Below are 17,932 nucleotides of genomic sequence, written 5' to 3'. Positions count from 1 at the left end.
CCCGGCTCCCTGCTCCCTCCCTTTTGGTTCCCATCAGGCCCAGAATAAATGGCAAGGAGAGGGGCATATAACACTCTTAAAGTTGCATTTTATTGAAAAGGAGTGGGACTGAAGAGATGCCAAGCTTATGACAGGGGTAAAATAAATAGTAACCGGAGGAGTTACAGCCCCACAAGGGTACTGTTTGCCTCTAAGTCTGGGTCTGTTCATCTTTGCTGTGTGATCTGTGGTTTGCCACAAACTGAAAGCCTCTTCTGACGGCTCTGACTGGGTACCAAATACACCATCTTGGATATGAGAGGTCCTTGGTCTTGGAGGTATTTGAGCTGGTATCTAATGAGTCATCTAAAGGAAGAAAATAATTCCGATGGAGCTGGTTCCCAGTGAGGGATCCCCAGAGTTCATGCCACCAATATGACTGGTACTTCCGGACACCAGCTGAGTGGAGAAGCTGAGCCCCCGAGGAGTATCCCACACCTAGTGTTCCCAGCTCTCCCTTTCTCAACCCAAGAAGATTTAAAACCTCTGGGTGGGAGTCAGGACCTCACCCCCAGCATCCTTCTGACAGCATCCAGCCGGGCCTGGATCCTTGGGGCCTCCTGTGGACACAGCATCTGCAGCTCCCCAGGTCTCATGTGAAGTAACTGATTCCCCATCAGGGACCCAAGGGTCCTTACAGTGCTGTAAATAACAATGGTGGAATCCATCAGAGGTGGGGGAGTGCTCAGCCTTAGTATTTGTGTAGAGCAGGCAAGTTGGGGTTCCAGGAATTAGGTATCTGCCGGTGCAGGAATAAGTCAGTCGGAGAACTCCTAGGCTTGAGGGCACAAGCTCTTTGAAAGAACATGTTCTGGAAGGGAGGGGTGGTGAAGGTGACAGCCCAGGTTCTTCCAGAATCCACTACCCTTGACTCTTTCACTACATACGGTCTCCCACTTGGTGCCCTACCCTGGGCTCAGCCAAGCAACCTTCTCCTGTCCTCCTGTGTTTAGCAAAGAAAGCCTAAGATGGAGTCATCATGTACAGTGGAAGCTAGGTTCTACGTTTAGGCCCCTGAGGGGGAAGGGGTCTACAGTTCTCACCTGAGCCCTTTATAAGGCTCTTCCCTCGTCCCCCATGGGACTGGGTACTCACATCATGGAGAAGTTCTCTGCTTGTAGCCAGGCTGTGACTTCCTCAGGCTTGGAGCTAAGACGAAGCATTGGAGCCTAGAATCAAGGGAAACTTGAAATCAGAGGCCATCCTCTCTGACAGCCATGCACAGCCTCCCATATTGGGTCCCTTCTACTAAGCTCCATCAAGTCACTTACCTTACCTTCTGGTTTTCTGGTTTTGCAGGGCCCCGACTTAATGTTTGTCCAGGCCCTGCAATGAACTTGGCACCCAGGAAGCATGTGGTGACACTGATTCAACTGAACCATGATTATCTTCGTTGGTCACCCAATCCTCCCTGCTACCCCCTCTGACTCAGGACTCGGGGCTTCTGGGTGTTCTAGACTGGGTAGTACCCTAAAGGATGATGGCCTGCGGCTTCCCGGGGCTCCGGCCAGCAGGGGTTCCAGGATGTTGCTGGGAATGTAACCAGTCTGTCCTGCCTCATTCTTCACCAGCCACCAACGCTTGCTCTGGTCCAGAACCTGACAAGAGTCACCCATCGTCAGCCCCAGAGTCCCTATTCTCCCATCCCCTCTGTCCCCAAGGCTTTGTCCTTCCCTGGTCTTCCCACTTCCCTGTTCTCTCTGTAAGCCGCCCACTCCTGGCCACTGGATCTCCCCTCCACCACTTCTTTTTTGGCTTCAAGCATAGGCCTCACCTCTACGATCTCTCCCTGGGCCACAGTCAGTTCCTGTGCATTCCTTGCTTCAAACTCATACAGGACTTGCATTTTCAGGGCTGACTTAGCAGGGGTGAGGCTGGAGGGTGGGAGGTGGGAGTCCTCGTGCTCGGAGCTGTGGTTGTATGGTTCATCCTGAGGGAAATGCAGGCTGCTCCTCATCCTAGAACCTCTGAGTTGAGGTGAGACACAGAGTCAGGATGGCTGGCCAAAGGGAACTGCCCAGCCACAAGAGCCCTAGAGCTCCTAGGTACATTCTGTTGGTGACTTTTTGTGTTTCCATGGGATTTGATGGCAATAGTGTTAGGCAGGGACTGGGGTTTAGCAGACAGGGGGCGCTCTGAAATGCTGTTTATCTCTCAGCATGTTTCTAGTAGTGGAATTTCCTGGATCTTGATTCTGCTCTGAGCACTTTATACCTGAACTGTAAGGACTAGAGGCTACATGAAGAAGGATTTCAGAGGTTAGGAGGTAAGAACCTGCATTTTCATTCAAGGTAGAGGAGAGACATCTTTGCACATGTCTGTATCTGACTAAGAGAAAGTACAGATGATCTCTGGGATGTAGGGATCCACAGATGTAAAGGTTCTGCCCTCTATCTCCCTTCCTGTGACTGTGAGCATCCACTAAGCACTCGACATACCTGAGGGAAATAGAATCCTGGGTTCTTAGGGGTTCCTGTAAGAAACAAAACCAGAGTGGTTAGAACAGGAGGTAGCCAGTGCAGTGGTTAGGAGAGGTATCAGACCACAGCAGGCCTGCAACAGCTGCCTCTTGTCCATTGTCTACCTCCCCAAAAGGCACCCATATGACCCACCCCTTAATTGTCATGTGGTTTTGATCTGGACTGGAAGAGCTTTGTGTCGATCTCAGTGCTAAGCAACCCTTACCATGGAGTAGGGCTCTGGAATCTGCCAGCCATCGGAGAACATGGGTCGGTAGGGTGGTGGTTCATTGCCTGTCCAGTCAACCCTGAGAGGAAAACAAAACTCTGGCTCTAGAGCCACTGTGTACCAGGCTGTGGGATGTGGAGAGGGGGAGATGAGAAGGCCTAGTCTCAGGGATCTGTGGCAAATGGGGATATGGCACATGTATGTGGATGAAAAGCTACAGAAAACCCACAAAGAAGCAAATGGTTAAGCAGGAACAAGTCTAACAGTTCAAGTATCTATGGGCCACCTCGCCTCGGTCCCTAAGGTACAGCTGTGTTACCTCCCTAGGGACACAGTGGACACTTGGTCACCCTCATTAATGCTTAGAATTAAAGCAGAGTAATCTGGAGTACTGGGGCTGAAAAGAGCCCTTTTGGGGACTTTCAAAGAGCAACCCACCCCTTTATTTATTATTTATTTTGAACATAGATTTTTTTTTCTTAAAAATCATTCTGACTATGGTTTCTTCTCTCTCAACGCCTCCTAGATCCGTCTCTCCTCCCCAAACACCCAAATCCACACCCTTTCCTTTTCTCTCTCACTAGAATACAAAACAGGCATCTAAAAAAATGAAATAAAATTAGATAAAACAAAAACAAACAAACCAGAATAAGGGATAAACAAACAAATAGAAGAAAAAGAGCCAAAGAAAAGGCTCAGGAAACACATACAGATGTGGTGACACACTCGTGCACACAGGCAGACATCCCATAATAGACACAAACCTGAAAGAAGAAGAAGAAGAAGAAGAAGAAGAAGAAGAAGAAGAAGAAGAAGAAGAAGAAGAAGAAGAAGAAGAGAGCCCTTGTCAAGTGTTATGTGACAGAGTACCTTCAAAAATGCCACTGATTTCATTTTGTGTTAGCCAACCTCTGCTGGGCATGGGGCCTGGCCTTCGGAGTAGTTTGTATACCCCGTGAGACTCCCTTAGAGAAAACTAATTCTTCCTTTGTGAGCAGTTATCAACCAGAGACAGCTTCTAGGTTATGGATGGAGCCCCATGTCCACTTCCCCTCTCAGCACTGGGACCCCCTTTGCCCCAGACCTGTGCAGGCCTTGTGCATGCTGCCCCTGTCTCTCTGTCCCACCCCTTTTGAAACATTCTTATTTTTGAGACAGGGCTCACTGAGTTGTCCAAGCTGGCCTTGAACTTGCAATCCTTCTGCTTCAGCCTCCAGGGTAGCTGAGATTACAGGTCTGTACCACCATGCCTGGTCCATTCAGTATTTTTCTAACCTGTTTGCAGTGTTCCCACAGCAGCTCACTTTCCTTCTCACTAAACAGCACAAAGAACTTCACTGTAGAAGACACAGCGTAGTGGGGCTGCTCTGCCTAATGCCAGGACCTCCCCTTGCCCACAGCCCAGGACCCTGCCATTTGTAGACTCCAGGCTTATCTGCCTGAGAATGCTCACCCTCCTCTGAAAGGTCCTCTCCTTGCCTCACTGGGGCAGCTGCAAAAATTCCCTCTAAAGTTAGTATAGCCTCTCACTTGATGGTACACGATTCATCCATGTCTGTTTCTTTCTGGGTTGTACTTGCTGGCTGGGGGCGGGGCTCTTTCTATCACTATGGCTGAGGCATAGGCAATAGCTAATCCATGCTTATTCAGTAGGGGTAAATTCTTCATTGGTGTTTTCTCTGTGTCCTAGAAACATGCTCAGGTCTTCTGTTGACCAGGTAACAACTGCCTTTAAGCGATGGTCCTGATGGTCTCTTTACCTGGGAATGTGCTTTTATGTTGTGCCTATACTTTGCTACATATGATTGCACCCTCTATTGCTACTGTACCAAAACGGGGCCATTGAAAACCCTGATAATCAGGCTGGAGATGCTTTCCAGCTGAGTGGTGGAGTGCTTGCCTAACATGCTCAAAGCCCTATGTTTGGTCTCCAGAACCAGGGGATGGGGCGATCCTGATAGCTCCTGGTCACCAAGTCCAATTGCCAGCGTCTTTCCTGTCTTTCTGGGTTTCTACACTTTTTAGAGTAACTTATAACTTTGGGTCATTCTATCTAAAATCAAATCACCAAAATGTCATTTGACAGAAATTCAGCTCTTCTAAGGACTTTTACATGTCTTTTATTTTCTGTATTTCTTTCACATTCATCTATTCACTTCTAGCTATTTTAAGAAATTAGGAGTCCTCTAAGGGCATATCTGACTTGATGGATTATTTATCAAATTTGTGCCATTATTAACACTGGGATTGTTTTGCTTCTTCATGGATATTGTTAAAATTACATCTGCCGACCAAGTTTTCCAATGTTGCAAATGTATGCATGTGTGTGCATGTGTATGTGGGGGGGGGTGTGCACACATGAATTGTGTGTTTCTGCATATGAGGCCAGAGGTTGATGCCATCTCCACCTAACTTTTTGAGACACAGTCTCCCATTTAACCTGGTATGCTTCTCTTCAGCTAGGCTGGCTCTTCCATTTCAGGGACCCTCCTTCCTCTACCCTGACTCCCACACTGGGAGCCAAGACATGATGCCACGCTTGACTTTTATGTGGGTGCTGGGGATTCAAACTCAGGTCCTTATGCTTTGTGCAGCAGGCATGGTATAGACTACTTCTCAAAAAATTTTAAATAATACTGGGTTTTGAAGTATAAAATGACATACCTAATGTTGTAGAATATTTGTAGACTGTGTGAAGATGTGTTGTTGTGATTGGCATAGTGAAAAGATGAATGGCCGACAGCTAGGCAGGAGAGGATAGGCAGGATTTCCGTGGAGAGACAGGAAGAGCAGGAGAAATCTAGGTGCACAGAGTTGCCAGACAGAAGCAGAGGAAGCAGGATGGGCAGTATGGAGATGAGGCAATGCCACGTGGCAGAATGTAGATTAATATAAATGGGTTAATTTAAGTTAATAAGAGCTAGTTGAGGACAGGCCTAAGTTAAGGCCAAGCTTTCATAATTAATAGTAAGTCTCCATGTCATTATTTGCGGGCCGGCAGTCCTGATGAATAAGTACTCTACAGCCTAACGTGGATACTCATTGTTAAAGGGCCTGAATGAAAGCACTCGAGGGCTTGTCTTGGGCCACCGCAGACCCTGCTCTCCTCTCTTGCTAGGACTGCATGTCAGAGCTGTCCCTATGGGTGATGTAACCCCAGTGCAGCTACAGGATCCAGGGTCTAAGACTGTTATAAGAGGTTCAGAATTTATAAATTCCTTCATCTTAGTGACTAGACAAATAAAGCTCATAAAATAGATCATTTGGGTATGAACAAACCAAATGCCCACTGATGGATAAAGGTTAAGCAAAATGTGGCTTGTCCATACAATGGAATACTAGTCAGTCACAGTTCTGACACATGCTATAACATGGATGGATTTTGAGGACATACTGATAAAATCAGCTAGTCACAAAAGGATGAACCATGTCTTATTTCACTTATATGAAGGACCTGGACTAGGCAAACTGATATGGACATAAAGCAAAGATAGCCAGGGGGTGACCACAGGGGAAATGGGGACTTATTCTTTAGCAGGTATAGTCTTTCTGTTTGGGGTGAGAAACTTCTGGAGCTAGAGAGTGGTGTTGGTACACAGTATCAATAGATACTTAGCGCTACTGAATTATATACTGAATTATCTGTACATTATTGTGTTGCGTGTATTCTACCATCAAAATAAGCAGGTTGCACTGAAACTATTCATGTCTTTAAGCAAACTGGACAGAACTTCACATGGGCCTGAATTAAAAAGAACAGCTCTTGCCGGGCGGTGGTAGCTCACGCCTGTAATCCCAGCACTCGGGAGGCAGAGGCAGGCGGATCTCTGTGAGTTCGAGGCCAGCCTGGTCTACAAAGCGAGTTCCAGGAAAGGCGCAAAGCTACACAGAGAAACCCTGTCTCGAAAAAACAAAAAACAAAAACAAAACAAACAAAAAAAAGAACTGCTCTTTAGGCAAACACATGGGAGTTTCCTTCCCAAGCCCCAGGCTCCACTTGTCTCCCTGCTGATGGCTCTGGGCTCTTGATATGTTCCTCTCTCTCTCACACTTTGCATCCCTCTGCTCTTTTGGTTCTCTTTTTAGATTTCTCTCTCTCTCTCTCTCTCTCTCTCTCTCTCTCTCTCTCTCTCTCTCTCTCTCTCTCTCAAACAAGGTTTCTCTGTATAGCCATAGCTGTTCTGGAACTTTGTAGACCAGGCTGGCCTTGAACTCACAGAAATCTGCCTGCCTCTGCCTCTGCCTCTGCCTCTGCCTCCCGAGTGCTGGGCTTAAAGACGTGAGCCACCATGCCCGACATTTCTGTTATTTCTTTTTGTCTTTTTTCTGATGATTTTCCTTCTGCCTTCTTCATGTAACCATTTCTCAGACCCCTACCCTCTGCTACAAATCATGCTTGAGGAAGGTAGGTCAGGGGCTCCCAATAGAACTCACAGGCCTCTCATTGTGGCCTGCCTGACACCATGATACAGTTCTATCACATAGTTAGGTCCTCTCAGCTGGGGACCCAGATGTGTGGCCTCTGTAGACTGTTCCTGTGACATGTTAGCCCAGGTGTCCAAGTGAGTTTCCTTCCCAGCTCCCAGGCTCTCTAACTGGCCCTATGCCCACCCCTCCACCCACAGCAGCTCTGCATCTCTAACTCCTGTCCTGAAGCTTGTGTCAACTTTCAGATGTTAAATCTGGCATCTCTTATGTCTGCATTCTTTAATTCTGAGCTGGACTGAGACCAAGTTTTCATTTTGTCCCCAGTGAAAATGAGCACACACTTTAGTAGAAGTTGACATTGCTCTTTTTTTTTTCTCTCTCTAAAGTAATTTTTCTTCGCTGGGTAGAGGCAGTGTTTAGTGAAAAGCTGGGAACTCCGTGTAGACTCCCTCACATTCTCTGGATGTGTCTCTGGTGTGTGATCTAGTACAGGCTGCACATCATGTCCTGCTCTGGGTCCTCCATGCCCCTTGTCTTCACTTACCAGCTGGTGGTCCAGGCTGCACCTAGTGACTTCCAGAGAGCACTCTCGGGTGGCTTTAGACAGGACTGCAGCAGGTCTATGGCTTTGGGGGTGAGGAGAGGTGAGGTCACTTGAGCTGCAAGACCAGGCTCCGGGCACTGGGACAGGATCTGGAGGAGAGGCAGAAAGAGAAGGCATCAGCACATCCAAGTCGGAAGGGAGCAGGAATTGTCCGAGAGCCCTCAGCTCTGTCTCCTCGCTCCCTGTCTGTCTCCGCAAAGACTTGGTGTCCATGACTGTTGCCAGCCCATCTGGTCTGCTGGGGGTTTTGTCTCGAGCGGTACCCTGGCAGGAAGATGCATGTTGAATAAAGGGCAGGTCCCGCAGCTCCCTTTACCCTGGTACTTCCCCCACCTCTTGTTCCTTCCTCTGCTCCTCCTTGGCTTCAGCTTGTCCCCTCTGCCACCCTGTCTGCCCTCCACTCACCAGTTTCAGGGTTTGGAAGATGAGGCCCACAAACTCGGGGGCACTTGTTTCCTGCAGCCGTAAGGCCAGCTTCCCCTGAAGACACGGAACAGGATTGGTTCCCATCCAACATTTACCTTCACCAGAACCCTAGCACCCCATAAGTGTGTTGTGCCTTGGCTCAGTGCCTGGTATCCTTCCAAAGTCCCAAGAGAGGGAGGAGCTGGAGGAGGGGAGGGCTTGGGTGGTTGGCATCAGAGAGAAGGGGAGCTAGGGAAGAAGGGCCCAGAACTGGCCAGAGCCACTAACCAGGAGGTTGAAGCTCAGCTTGATCTTCTGGAAGCAGTCGACATACTGTGCTTCTGTTATCTCTGTGGAAGAGGGAATAAAGGTGGGGTTTCCAGGTCCCCCCAAGACACCCCTGCTTCTCTCCCCTGGCGTGAACTACTTACTATTTTGAGCCTTGTTCTTTTTTCTCCCAAGTTTCCTCTTCTTATGACTGCCCTTCGCCTGGGCCTCCCTCAGCTTTCCAGCGAACAGCTCAATGTCTTTCAGGACATGGTTCAGTACCTCCTGGATGCCCAACAACCCATGGCCTTGAGTGGACAGTCATGAAAACCCTGAAACTCCCCACCCTGGCCAAGCCCCCGCCTCAGTCCCAGTCCTGCCCTGTCTACCCTAGGAATCTGGGTTCCTCAGAGTAGGTTCTCCCCTTTCTCAAGCCCAGGAAGCCTCCAGCAAGCCTCCAGCCACCTGCAGTTACCTCATCCCTCTCAGGGTCCTCAGGAGATGGAGCACGCCTTGGAGGAGGAGGCAGAGTGAAGCTGCTTGGTTCTCGGGCACTTGGGTAGTGTGTCAGGGACCTTGGGGATGGTGGGATGCCTGCAGTGGATGTGGAGGGACCATAAGCCTAAAACTCGTTTGACTGGACCCAAACCTCTTCCTCCACTTGCCCTTCAGACACAAACTTACTGCGTTCTGGGGTCATGTGGTGTGGCTGCTCTAGAGGAAACCTCTGCTCTGGAAGGGACCTCTGCTCCAGAGGGGGTGCCTGATGTATAGGGAGTGGCCTTTCCAGAGGATACCCCTTCCGCCTGTCCTGGCCTGGATGAAGGACTCCAAATCGAGGTCTGCTGTGGGTATGATGGAAGATAGAGCGTTGATAAAGTTCTTGGGACAGACACCTAAGCCCGCAGGACATCACCATTTCTCTCCAGGAACCCCACTCTTGATCCTTAGTCTCTACTTGAGCCTTCCCTGACTCCGCCATGCTTCACCTGCCTGGTTCCTGGGCCTTCCTGGGTTCTACAACGGCTTCTGGAGACAATATCCAATGCACTCAATACATTCCCAACACCCTTCAATGGTCTAAGTCCTTGTTAGTTCTTGGCATGTGTTTGTTAGGTCCCAGGATCATGAGTTCTCCAAATATGTAGCCAGGATATGGCCCTCAGGCCTGAGCTAGGAGACCCTGGATGTTGCTGGGTAGAGACAGCCTACCTTTCTTCTAGTTCTTCCTCCAGGGCCTTCTGCAGGCTTGTCCTCAGCTGCTCTGCCTGGAGGAAGCAGAAATCATTATGTGTGTGAGGGTGTGTATGTGATGCTCACCAAACTCCACCCCTGACTACAATACCCGGTCGCTCACCCCTACTTCCTGGCATTGGAAGAGTAATGTGCTGGTGCCTGGAAAGCCAGACTCCTGCACAGTGACGGATAAGATGGAATTGTAGGAGCAGGTGTTGAGTGCTACATCCATGGCCTTGATGTTGTCCAGGCGGTAAGAATCCAGGTCTTCCTAAGGCAAATGGAAAGGCCAAATGTGAGGAGATCACTGAGAGCCACTGAGACCCTGAAAAGGCCATCCCTGCTCTCTGGTGGGCTGGGTAGAGTCTCTACCCTGATTCTTATGCCTCTGTCCCTAGTCCCCATTCTGCCTCTCCCTGGCTTGCTTTTTAGGATCCTGGGTTAGCCAGGGCCCACAGCTGAGTTCGCTGAGAAGGCTGACCTTAGTCTCAATGTCCAGCAGCTGGAGCCAGCCATCTCTGACCTGCAGGATCAGGTCTTGGCTCCATATTCGACCCTGTGCATCCATCTCCTGAAGCTTCTGTAGGGCATCCTTTGGTTCCCGGACTCTCTGTGTCCCCAGCTTACATGTCATCAGATGCTAAGGGGACAGGAAGAGACGGGTGTGGGAGAAGGTTTGGAGAGAGGGTCCCAGATGCAGCAGGCAGGGGAAAGGCAGTGGAGGAAGAAGGTGTGTCCTTGGCTCCCCCCCCCCCCCCGTGGGGAGGTCAAGCTTTTCAATAAAGCAAGAGCCTATGGAAGTTTGGTTCTTGAAGAGGCTCCTGGAGGGCTAGGGCTAAGGGGTTCTGGGATTCCAAAGGAGCCATCACATAAGGTGACTGGGTGATCAGGGGTGTGGGTTCCAATCATCCAACAAAATCATCCATGTTCCTCTGTGTGGGCTATGGGACCTTTCTGGTCCCTTTGCTGAATTTAGGAACCATTTTCCTCGGATTGTTCTCCCCCTCACCGACCTCACATGCCTGACCCCTGCCTCTTTCCATACTCTTGCTCATACCCAGATGTCTTTTCAACTGTGCCAACCCAGTGCCATGGGGCTCTCAGAAAGACCGAATGTCCTCCTTCTGAGTCTTGCACAGAGAGAGCTCTGGCCACCTCTGACTCCCAGGCCCTTGCCTTCTGCCGGCCTCATTGTTTGGGCCACTTCCTCTAGAGATTCCTGCCTTCCCACAGAAAATGTCGCCTCGCTGAAGCGTCCTCCATTTGCTCTACTGTTCTGTTGGAGAGGAGCAGTCTACTTCCTGCCCCTGGACCTCAAGCCTCACTCCTACCCAGGTGCCATTCCTCTCACTGTATCCACACTTGCAGCACCTCAGCGGAACCCACAGGCCTGTCTGCCATCTTGAATGCGCCTCCCCTTGCTCTTGCCTGAGGGGCCTCAGTGAAGCCAGTTCCCAGCCCCACTCTACAGAGAAACTGAACAGTGGCTGGGAAGCCCTTTCTCCACTTCACTGTGGGTTCCCTACTTGTCTCTTAGCACCTGAGGCTACCAGGGTCGGGGTGGGTTCTGTGGCCCCCTCCCAGGCACTATGGCCACCTCCATGTCTCTAGTTAAACAAGCTCTCTGAGCACATCCTTGCAGTAAAAGCCAATTCAAATGACCAGATCTCAAAGTGCCAGCTATGCATTTGGGTGGGGCCTGTGACTCCATTCCAGTGGCTCAACCTGGCCTGGGGGTGCAGGATGACTCTCCCCTCTGTGACATTGTCCCTTATAGCCACAGCCTTCATACCTTCTTCTTCACAGCCACATGCAATCCTGCACAATGTACCAGAGGTGAGTTGGAAAACAAAGAGGTTGGCAGAATGGCTTTCTGTGGGTCTTGACTATTTACTCTCTCACTCCTGTCTAGGGACCCAGTATCCACCCCCACGACCTCCAGCTGGGCCTGCTCTGCCCACCCTGGGACTACTCTCTACTCCCTTGAACCCGGCAGATGTTCAGGCCTCAGGCTTGCTGAATCTGACTCCCCAGAACAGTCAGGTTGAGCTGTTCTGTCAGGGTCAGGTGTGTCTATGTTTTGGTGAGGCAGTGGACACACGGGAACTTGGAGCTTTACTCAGAAACTGCCTGGGCCCCAGGACCCCAGGGGTACTCACCTCCACCCTGTGCTGCAGGAGGGTAGGTTCTGAGGCCATGCTCTGGGAATATTCCTTCCGGTGTACTGTGGGAACAAAGTCAAGAGCAGGGGCAGGGGCAGTGGAAGTGAGGTGAGGCTTGGGCAACTGCAGGGGCAGTTGAGAAGATGGGGTTCAGGGAGCTCGGCCCAGAGGGGAGCTGAGCAGGGTAGGGGAAGCAGGAAGCTTACAGTAGATGGCTCTGCTGCTGGGTCTGGACATGTTGACACTGCTGCAGTCAGCCTCCTAGAATCACAATGAACCAGACAGTCATTAGACTAAGAGACAGAAATACAAGGCCCAGCTGCTGTTGCTCCGACCTGGGGACTCAGACCAGATCTGAAGCCCTTAGCTCCAGGGGACCTATTCAGAGTCACCTGCATCTAACACCCTGCCCAAGAAGCCCATCTTGTTAGCCTTGGAGGCCACGGGCCAGGAGAGAAAGGGTCTTCTGGGGCAGGGGCACAACATGGATGGCCTCCCATGATTTGAATCTGGGTTCAGATCTTACTCTAGGATTAGATGTAAAAGATGCCATGAATGAGTTACTTCTGGGGGAAGGGCAGAGGGCTCAGTTGCCATAGCAAGCCTCTGCGCAGCCCTGCTGTACTTCTGCAAACAGATAGGAAGCTCCCACTAATGACCATGCCAGGAAGAATGTATTTGAGTGTGAGATTCTGTGTGTGTGTGTGTGTGTGTGTGTGTGTGTGTGTGTGTGTTAGATACAGAGATAGATAAAAGACAGACAGACAGACATGTATGGGAGGGGGTGTTGTGTGGAACTTTCCAGGGACCTATGTTCATCTGGTGTCTGACCACCGCTCCTGCCTCTTCTGGTGTTCCAGATTCTCACGTAGACACCTCCCTACTCTAAATCCAGCTCACAGCCAACTGGCTGGCAAAGCCTTCTTTAACCGCCACCTGCCCAGAGTGTTCCCACATGTTTCAGCAGGAACCATTCCTTTCTAACAACAGGAATGGCCGTAGCCACCCTGACAGCTCCCAGCTGCTGCCGAGCCCCTCCTGACCCCACCTCGCTTGCTCTTCACCACTGTCCATCCAGCACCAAATGAGGAGCACCACTCTAAGGAATTTGCCTTCAGTGACCCAGCTAATACTCCAGACAAGCCCAGAGCTGGAGCCATCACCCCCCCTTTTCAGATGAGGACTCTGATATTCAAAGAGGACAACAGGCTCAGAGGCACAGTGACTATTTAACAGGGAAATGAGCCAGAACTGTCTGGTTTACACTCTGTCCCTGTGCCACTAGGAGGTGGGCCATAGAGGGGGCCTCGAACACACCTTCTGAAATGGAGTGGAGTTAAACGTCCTGAATGTGTATGTGTATGGAGGCGTCAAGAGAATGTGAATTTGTATGTATTCATCATGGTTCCTGTGCGCCACCGCGCATCTATTTGCTTGTCGAACTTCGGCTGTAGATCCCGACCACAGTGTAAGGAAGCACCCACACCTGTTTATTGGGACTGTTATGAAAATGACGGAGATCTATTAAGGTGACTCACAGATGGAAAAATGGTTAGCCAGTGAGCGTCATGGGAACACAGAGGAGGCAGCTGCAGCTGATCTCCGTTCGTCCCCCTGCTGCGCGCGCGAGGGGGGTGGGGGGGAGGCTGTTTCCTAGATAAGTGCAAATCGTGCTGGAACCTGACCCTTTCCTCTGCCTCCTCACCTCCCTGGCTGTGGTGTTCAGTTCCTGCTTCCAAACGGAAGAGTAAAAAGCCCTCCTCTTTCATACCGGTGTGGCTCCTGTAGGTCACCATGGGTTCTGGTGGGCTGGTGGGGACAGTTCAACAGTTACTGCTAAAGACCCTGCATCGCAGGGCTCTGGTGCTGTTGGACCTGCCTGGCCCCCTCAGTGTCAGGCATCGGCCTTTGCTCTCCCTGGTGTAGGTGTACAGAGCAAGGCAGGGTATCTACGTGCCTGACCCTGGGGAAGCCTTCTGGAGCCCCTTGCTCTTCCTGGTCTCCAGCCAGCAGGGAGTTCCTGGGACTAACCCTTCTTTCTAAATCTGAGAAGAGGCTGCAAAATGTCCCAACCCTGGGGAGCCACAGAGGTGCCCATGTTGGCCCCAGGATCTCCGGTCCTTGCTATTCCCTGGAGATAGGCTCTTACCTGAGTGCCCGCGCAGCCTGGTGTCTGGTCCCTCAAGAAGGCTGGTGGTTGGGCCAGTGGTCCTGTGCTGCTGGAGGAAGTTCACTTTGGTTCCTCTGCCAGCTGCCTCAGGCAGAGACCCACTGATGATCAGGTGGCCTGTGGGTGAGGAAGCAGGCTTTGAGGAAGCCACACCTGTGGTCTTTGGACTCTGGAGGGTGGGGAGGCCTCTCAAGCCACCAACCGCCCAGCTCTGAAGTGGACCTGAGGAAGTGTCTGTGCCTACAGGTGTGAGAGCTTGACCAGAGACCTCTGCTTCCCAGCTTCCTCCTCGGTGACCTCTGGCCTTGGGCGTGACCCTTCATCTCTCTGCTTTTTCTATACCTTCTCTGAGGTCCTGGGTTAGCATCAGGCGCTAGGGTCTCATGGGCATGTGATCATGTGTACCCAGGTCGTGCCTGTCAGAGAAGATGGGGTGGAGCCCAGGGCCACTTGGGCATGACACACAGGGCTGAGGCTTTTTTCAGTGCTCATCCTGGGCGTGCCCGTGTCTGTCCCCTTCCCTCTGGTCACCCTTATTCTTTCTTTCCTCACCCTGTCCCACCCCCACCCCCCAGTCCCTAGTGGGGGACTTCAGTAAAGATGGGTAATCAAGGCCTCCCTTTGCCACAAGTCAAGAACGTGCCTAGTTCCTGCAAGTTGCTTTATTTAAAAACCTCCTGTGATACCTGGGGCAGGTCAGACTCCTTGCCTTCTGGGAACTCACAGGACAGCAGGAATAAACAGACAGCCAAGGCCAAGGCAGAAGGAGAAGGATGGGCATGGATAAGGATGGTGATGTGGGAGCTGAGTCTCTTGAGACAGAGCATCAGGTTCTGCTGGGGTTAGGATCTGTAGTGGAGACTTCTTTGGAGCATAGAACTGTAGCCTGCAGTCAGAACTCTGTCCTTGGCTTCCCCAGGACCTACTGAGATATGTTGGCCTGCTCTGCACCGTTCATCCTACACCATCCTGGTAGCCTAGAGTTCAGGAGCTGGACCCAGGGAGGGATCTCCCCCACCTGAATTGATGTGGGTCTCCAGGAAAGTGCCTTGGGCAGCCAGTGTCTGGGGTCTAGAGGTCAAACTGCCTGTTAGATCAACACCTAGCCATGATTTTGTGTGAACTAGCCCCCTAGACCTCTCTGGATCTTCGGTTATCTGAGTCTCAGCCACATGGACCTCTTTCAGATTTGAATAGCCTATTTTTCATTGCCTTCCCAGGCACAGCTCCATCAAGGCCACAGTCATATTCCATTCTCAGCCCTGGCTTGGGTGACCATCTAGGACCTCATTCTTTCCAGTTCAGACCAGACCCTGGCCTGCCTGGGGACCTCTCATCAGGTCAATGTGATCACATCAGGGATTCCTATAGGAGACCTGGGGACAGGGCGGGACAGAGACTCAACCCTAACAGAGGCCTGGCTGACATCTTCGGGCAGAGAAGATGAGTGTCATCAGGCACTCTCAGCACTGTGAACTCCATGGGATCCTTTGGGTGCCCTTAGGCACTGCAGATCTACAGGAGCCTGGGGTGGATAATGGTGCTTCTTCAGGAAGACAGCTTTGGGTCTCAAGCAATCCTGACTGTGGGATGAGAAGCTGGAGCTTGGGTGAGAAGGAAGCAGAACTCAGGGAGCATCTCCCTGAAATTATGAGGCTACAGAGACTGGGGGACCTCACTTTATTCACCCATCAATGTAATTATTCCCCAGCTTCCTGCCACACAGCGCCAGGTGCTAGAACACACTTGGAGGGGCACAGCCACCTCAAAATGCACCCTGAGTTCATCAACTCCCCACCATCTCCACGCCCTCTGCTATGTTCCCACTTCTGTGTGTCTCAGGGGGATCTGGAGTTACTGCTTAGTCCCCCTTCAGTCCCGACTTAGGTCCCATCACCTCTTGTGTGGGTCCTACCTCCTCTACCCACGGCAGGTCACCCCTGCTTCTGACAACAACAGTCCCCTAACTTGGAACCTTGCATCCACCCCTGTTCTTCTTCATCTTGCCTCCTGGCTGTGGATGGAGGAGGATCTCCCTCGAGTGGGAATCTGTTTATCAAGTGTTGAACCCAAACCACTTTAGCTTCGGGATGAAACCCCAACTTCATCTCAGCAAGCGAGGCCCAGCATGAAGTCCAGGCTCCTGCTATAAATACACCTTATCTCCCACCACCAGCTAGCTGTCCCTTGCACTTTACCCTCCACTTTGAGGACATCTTGTAATCCTGTTTGAGTCATGCCTCTGCACCTGACTGGGTGCTCTCTCTGCCTGGCATGCCTTCTGAGAAGCCTTCTCCCTGTCTAGGCCTTGATGAGTCTGGCCCTTGGCTCCCAGATACCTGCTGCATGTGCTAGTCTGTGACTGCCTGTCACACAGCAAGGCCATGTTCCCATCTCTGAGCCCCTGTGAAGACCCAGATCAGAAGAGAAGGACTCATAAACAAATGTTGTGTGGTGGTATGGAAGGCACCGATGGCCAAGCTCCTTCTGAGTGCATCCGAAAGACACTCGAAGGAGGCATGGATGGGGTCAACCCCTCAGGCCAGAGAGTTCAGCCAAGAGGAAGTGGGAAGGGAACGTCAGGTAGAGGCTGTAATGATTCTGTAGGATGGAGAGGTGTGCATAGCAGCATGCACATCGTTTTCACAATGAAGGGACCAGGGAGCCCCTCTGAGCCATCCTAGCTTTACAGGAAGCAAAGCTGGCTCCCTTAGAAGTGCCGGAACAGGCTCTGCTCAGAGGTGGAGAAGTCCAAGGGCTCTGGGGGAAAGATCTCTTTACTACAGGCAGGGAGGGGGGCCGGGGTAAATCACTTCTCAGAGCAAACAAAGGAGTGGACAAGAGAGATGAAGTTCCTCCCCCAGGAGCTTATATTTCTGAGGCAGAAGAGACAAATTCACATAGTGATAATAAGCAGGGTCTTGATAAGTGAGGGAAGGCAGTAAGGGGTGGCGGGGGGGGGGGGGTATGGATGAGAATGTGAGGGTGTGAAGGCTGGGAAGTCACTGGGGTGGGCAACCTCAGAGAAGAACCTTGGGAAGAGGGAGTAGAGCTCCATGAGACAGAGCAATGGGCAAGAGTCAGAAAAGGGGATCAGCCAGGCAAAGGTCCTGTGACTAGGAAGGAAGCCAAGGCTGTTGTAGCCTGGGGAATGGGAGTGGCCACCTGAGGTGGTAGGCCATGGCCAGAACACACGGTCCACAGGCCTTGCAGGAGTCTGGCTTCTGTTCAGGACTGTCAGAGTCTGAAGTGGAGGAGTGGCGTGTTCTGATCCGTTTCATAGTCCTTGCCTTTGCCTGGGCTGGGGATGACGTGCTGTGACGTGGGGTGGGGGAGGGTAGACCAGGGAAACTGAGCTGCTGGGACCTGGATAGAAAGTGGGCAGGGAAGATGGAGGTGGGATGCAGGTGCATTGGAGACAAATGTGCTGTGGTGGACCAGAGGATTGGGAGTGGGGGAGTGGGGGAGCCCTGAGGAACCAGGTTTACACTTGGAACTTGGCTGGTTGTGGTGCATTTGGTGCAGAGGTTTCGGAGATGGCTGAGCAAAGCAGTCCAGGTTCATCTCAGTTCATCACTTCCTCTTCCGGGTCCCTCAGATCTCCAGCTGGAAGTGTAAGGATGGCAGGAGCAAGATTGAGAGGGGGTGGGCACAACACAGCCACCCCCAAAACACCAGGTAACAGCAGACACCAAAGGCCTGAGTTCAAGCCCAAGAGCCCAGATGGTGAAGAGAGAGCTGATTCCTGTAAGTTGTTCTCTGGCCTCCACAGCTCTCTCTCTGTCTCTCTCTCTCTCTCTGTCTCTGTCTCTGTCTCTCTGTCTCTCTCTCTCTCTCTCTCTCTCTCTCTCTCTCTCTCTCTCACACACACACACACACACACACACACACACACACACACACACTGTGTAAAAAATGTAATAAAAAATTTTA

General features: G+C 51.3%; 1 protein-coding gene across 1 annotated transcript; it reads right to left on the bottom strand.

Annotated features, from left to right (window-relative positions):
- Positions 1-308: 308 nt before the first annotated feature.
- Eps8l3 (EPS8 like 3) lies at positions 309-12,066 on the bottom strand. Its single transcript, XM_036191242.1, has 18 exons — positions 12,036-12,066; positions 11,827-11,891; positions 10,149-10,307; positions 9,789-9,938; positions 9,644-9,699; positions 9,116-9,276; positions 8,907-9,025; positions 8,596-8,716; positions 8,453-8,514; positions 8,165-8,239; positions 7,700-7,848; positions 2,725-2,806; positions 2,478-2,512; positions 1,814-2,006; positions 1,509-1,637; positions 1,135-1,208; positions 549-681; positions 309-345 (listed from the first exon to the last, which is right to left on the bottom strand). Exons 1-18 carry the CDS (start codon positions 12,064-12,066, stop codon positions 334-336), a joined length of 1,806 nt encoding a protein of 601 aa, XP_036047135.1. The 3' UTR covers positions 309-333.
- Positions 12,067-17,932: the final 5,866 nt, after the last annotated feature.

Source organism: Onychomys torridus, chromosome 6 (genome assembly GCF_903995425.1).
Source record: "Onychomys torridus chromosome 6, mOncTor1.1, whole genome shotgun sequence".
NCBI classification, from domain to species: domain Eukaryota; kingdom Metazoa; phylum Chordata; class Mammalia; order Rodentia; family Cricetidae; genus Onychomys; species Onychomys torridus.
Note: the sequence above shows the minus strand (reverse complement) of the source record. Positions and strands in the feature narration are given on the sequence as shown.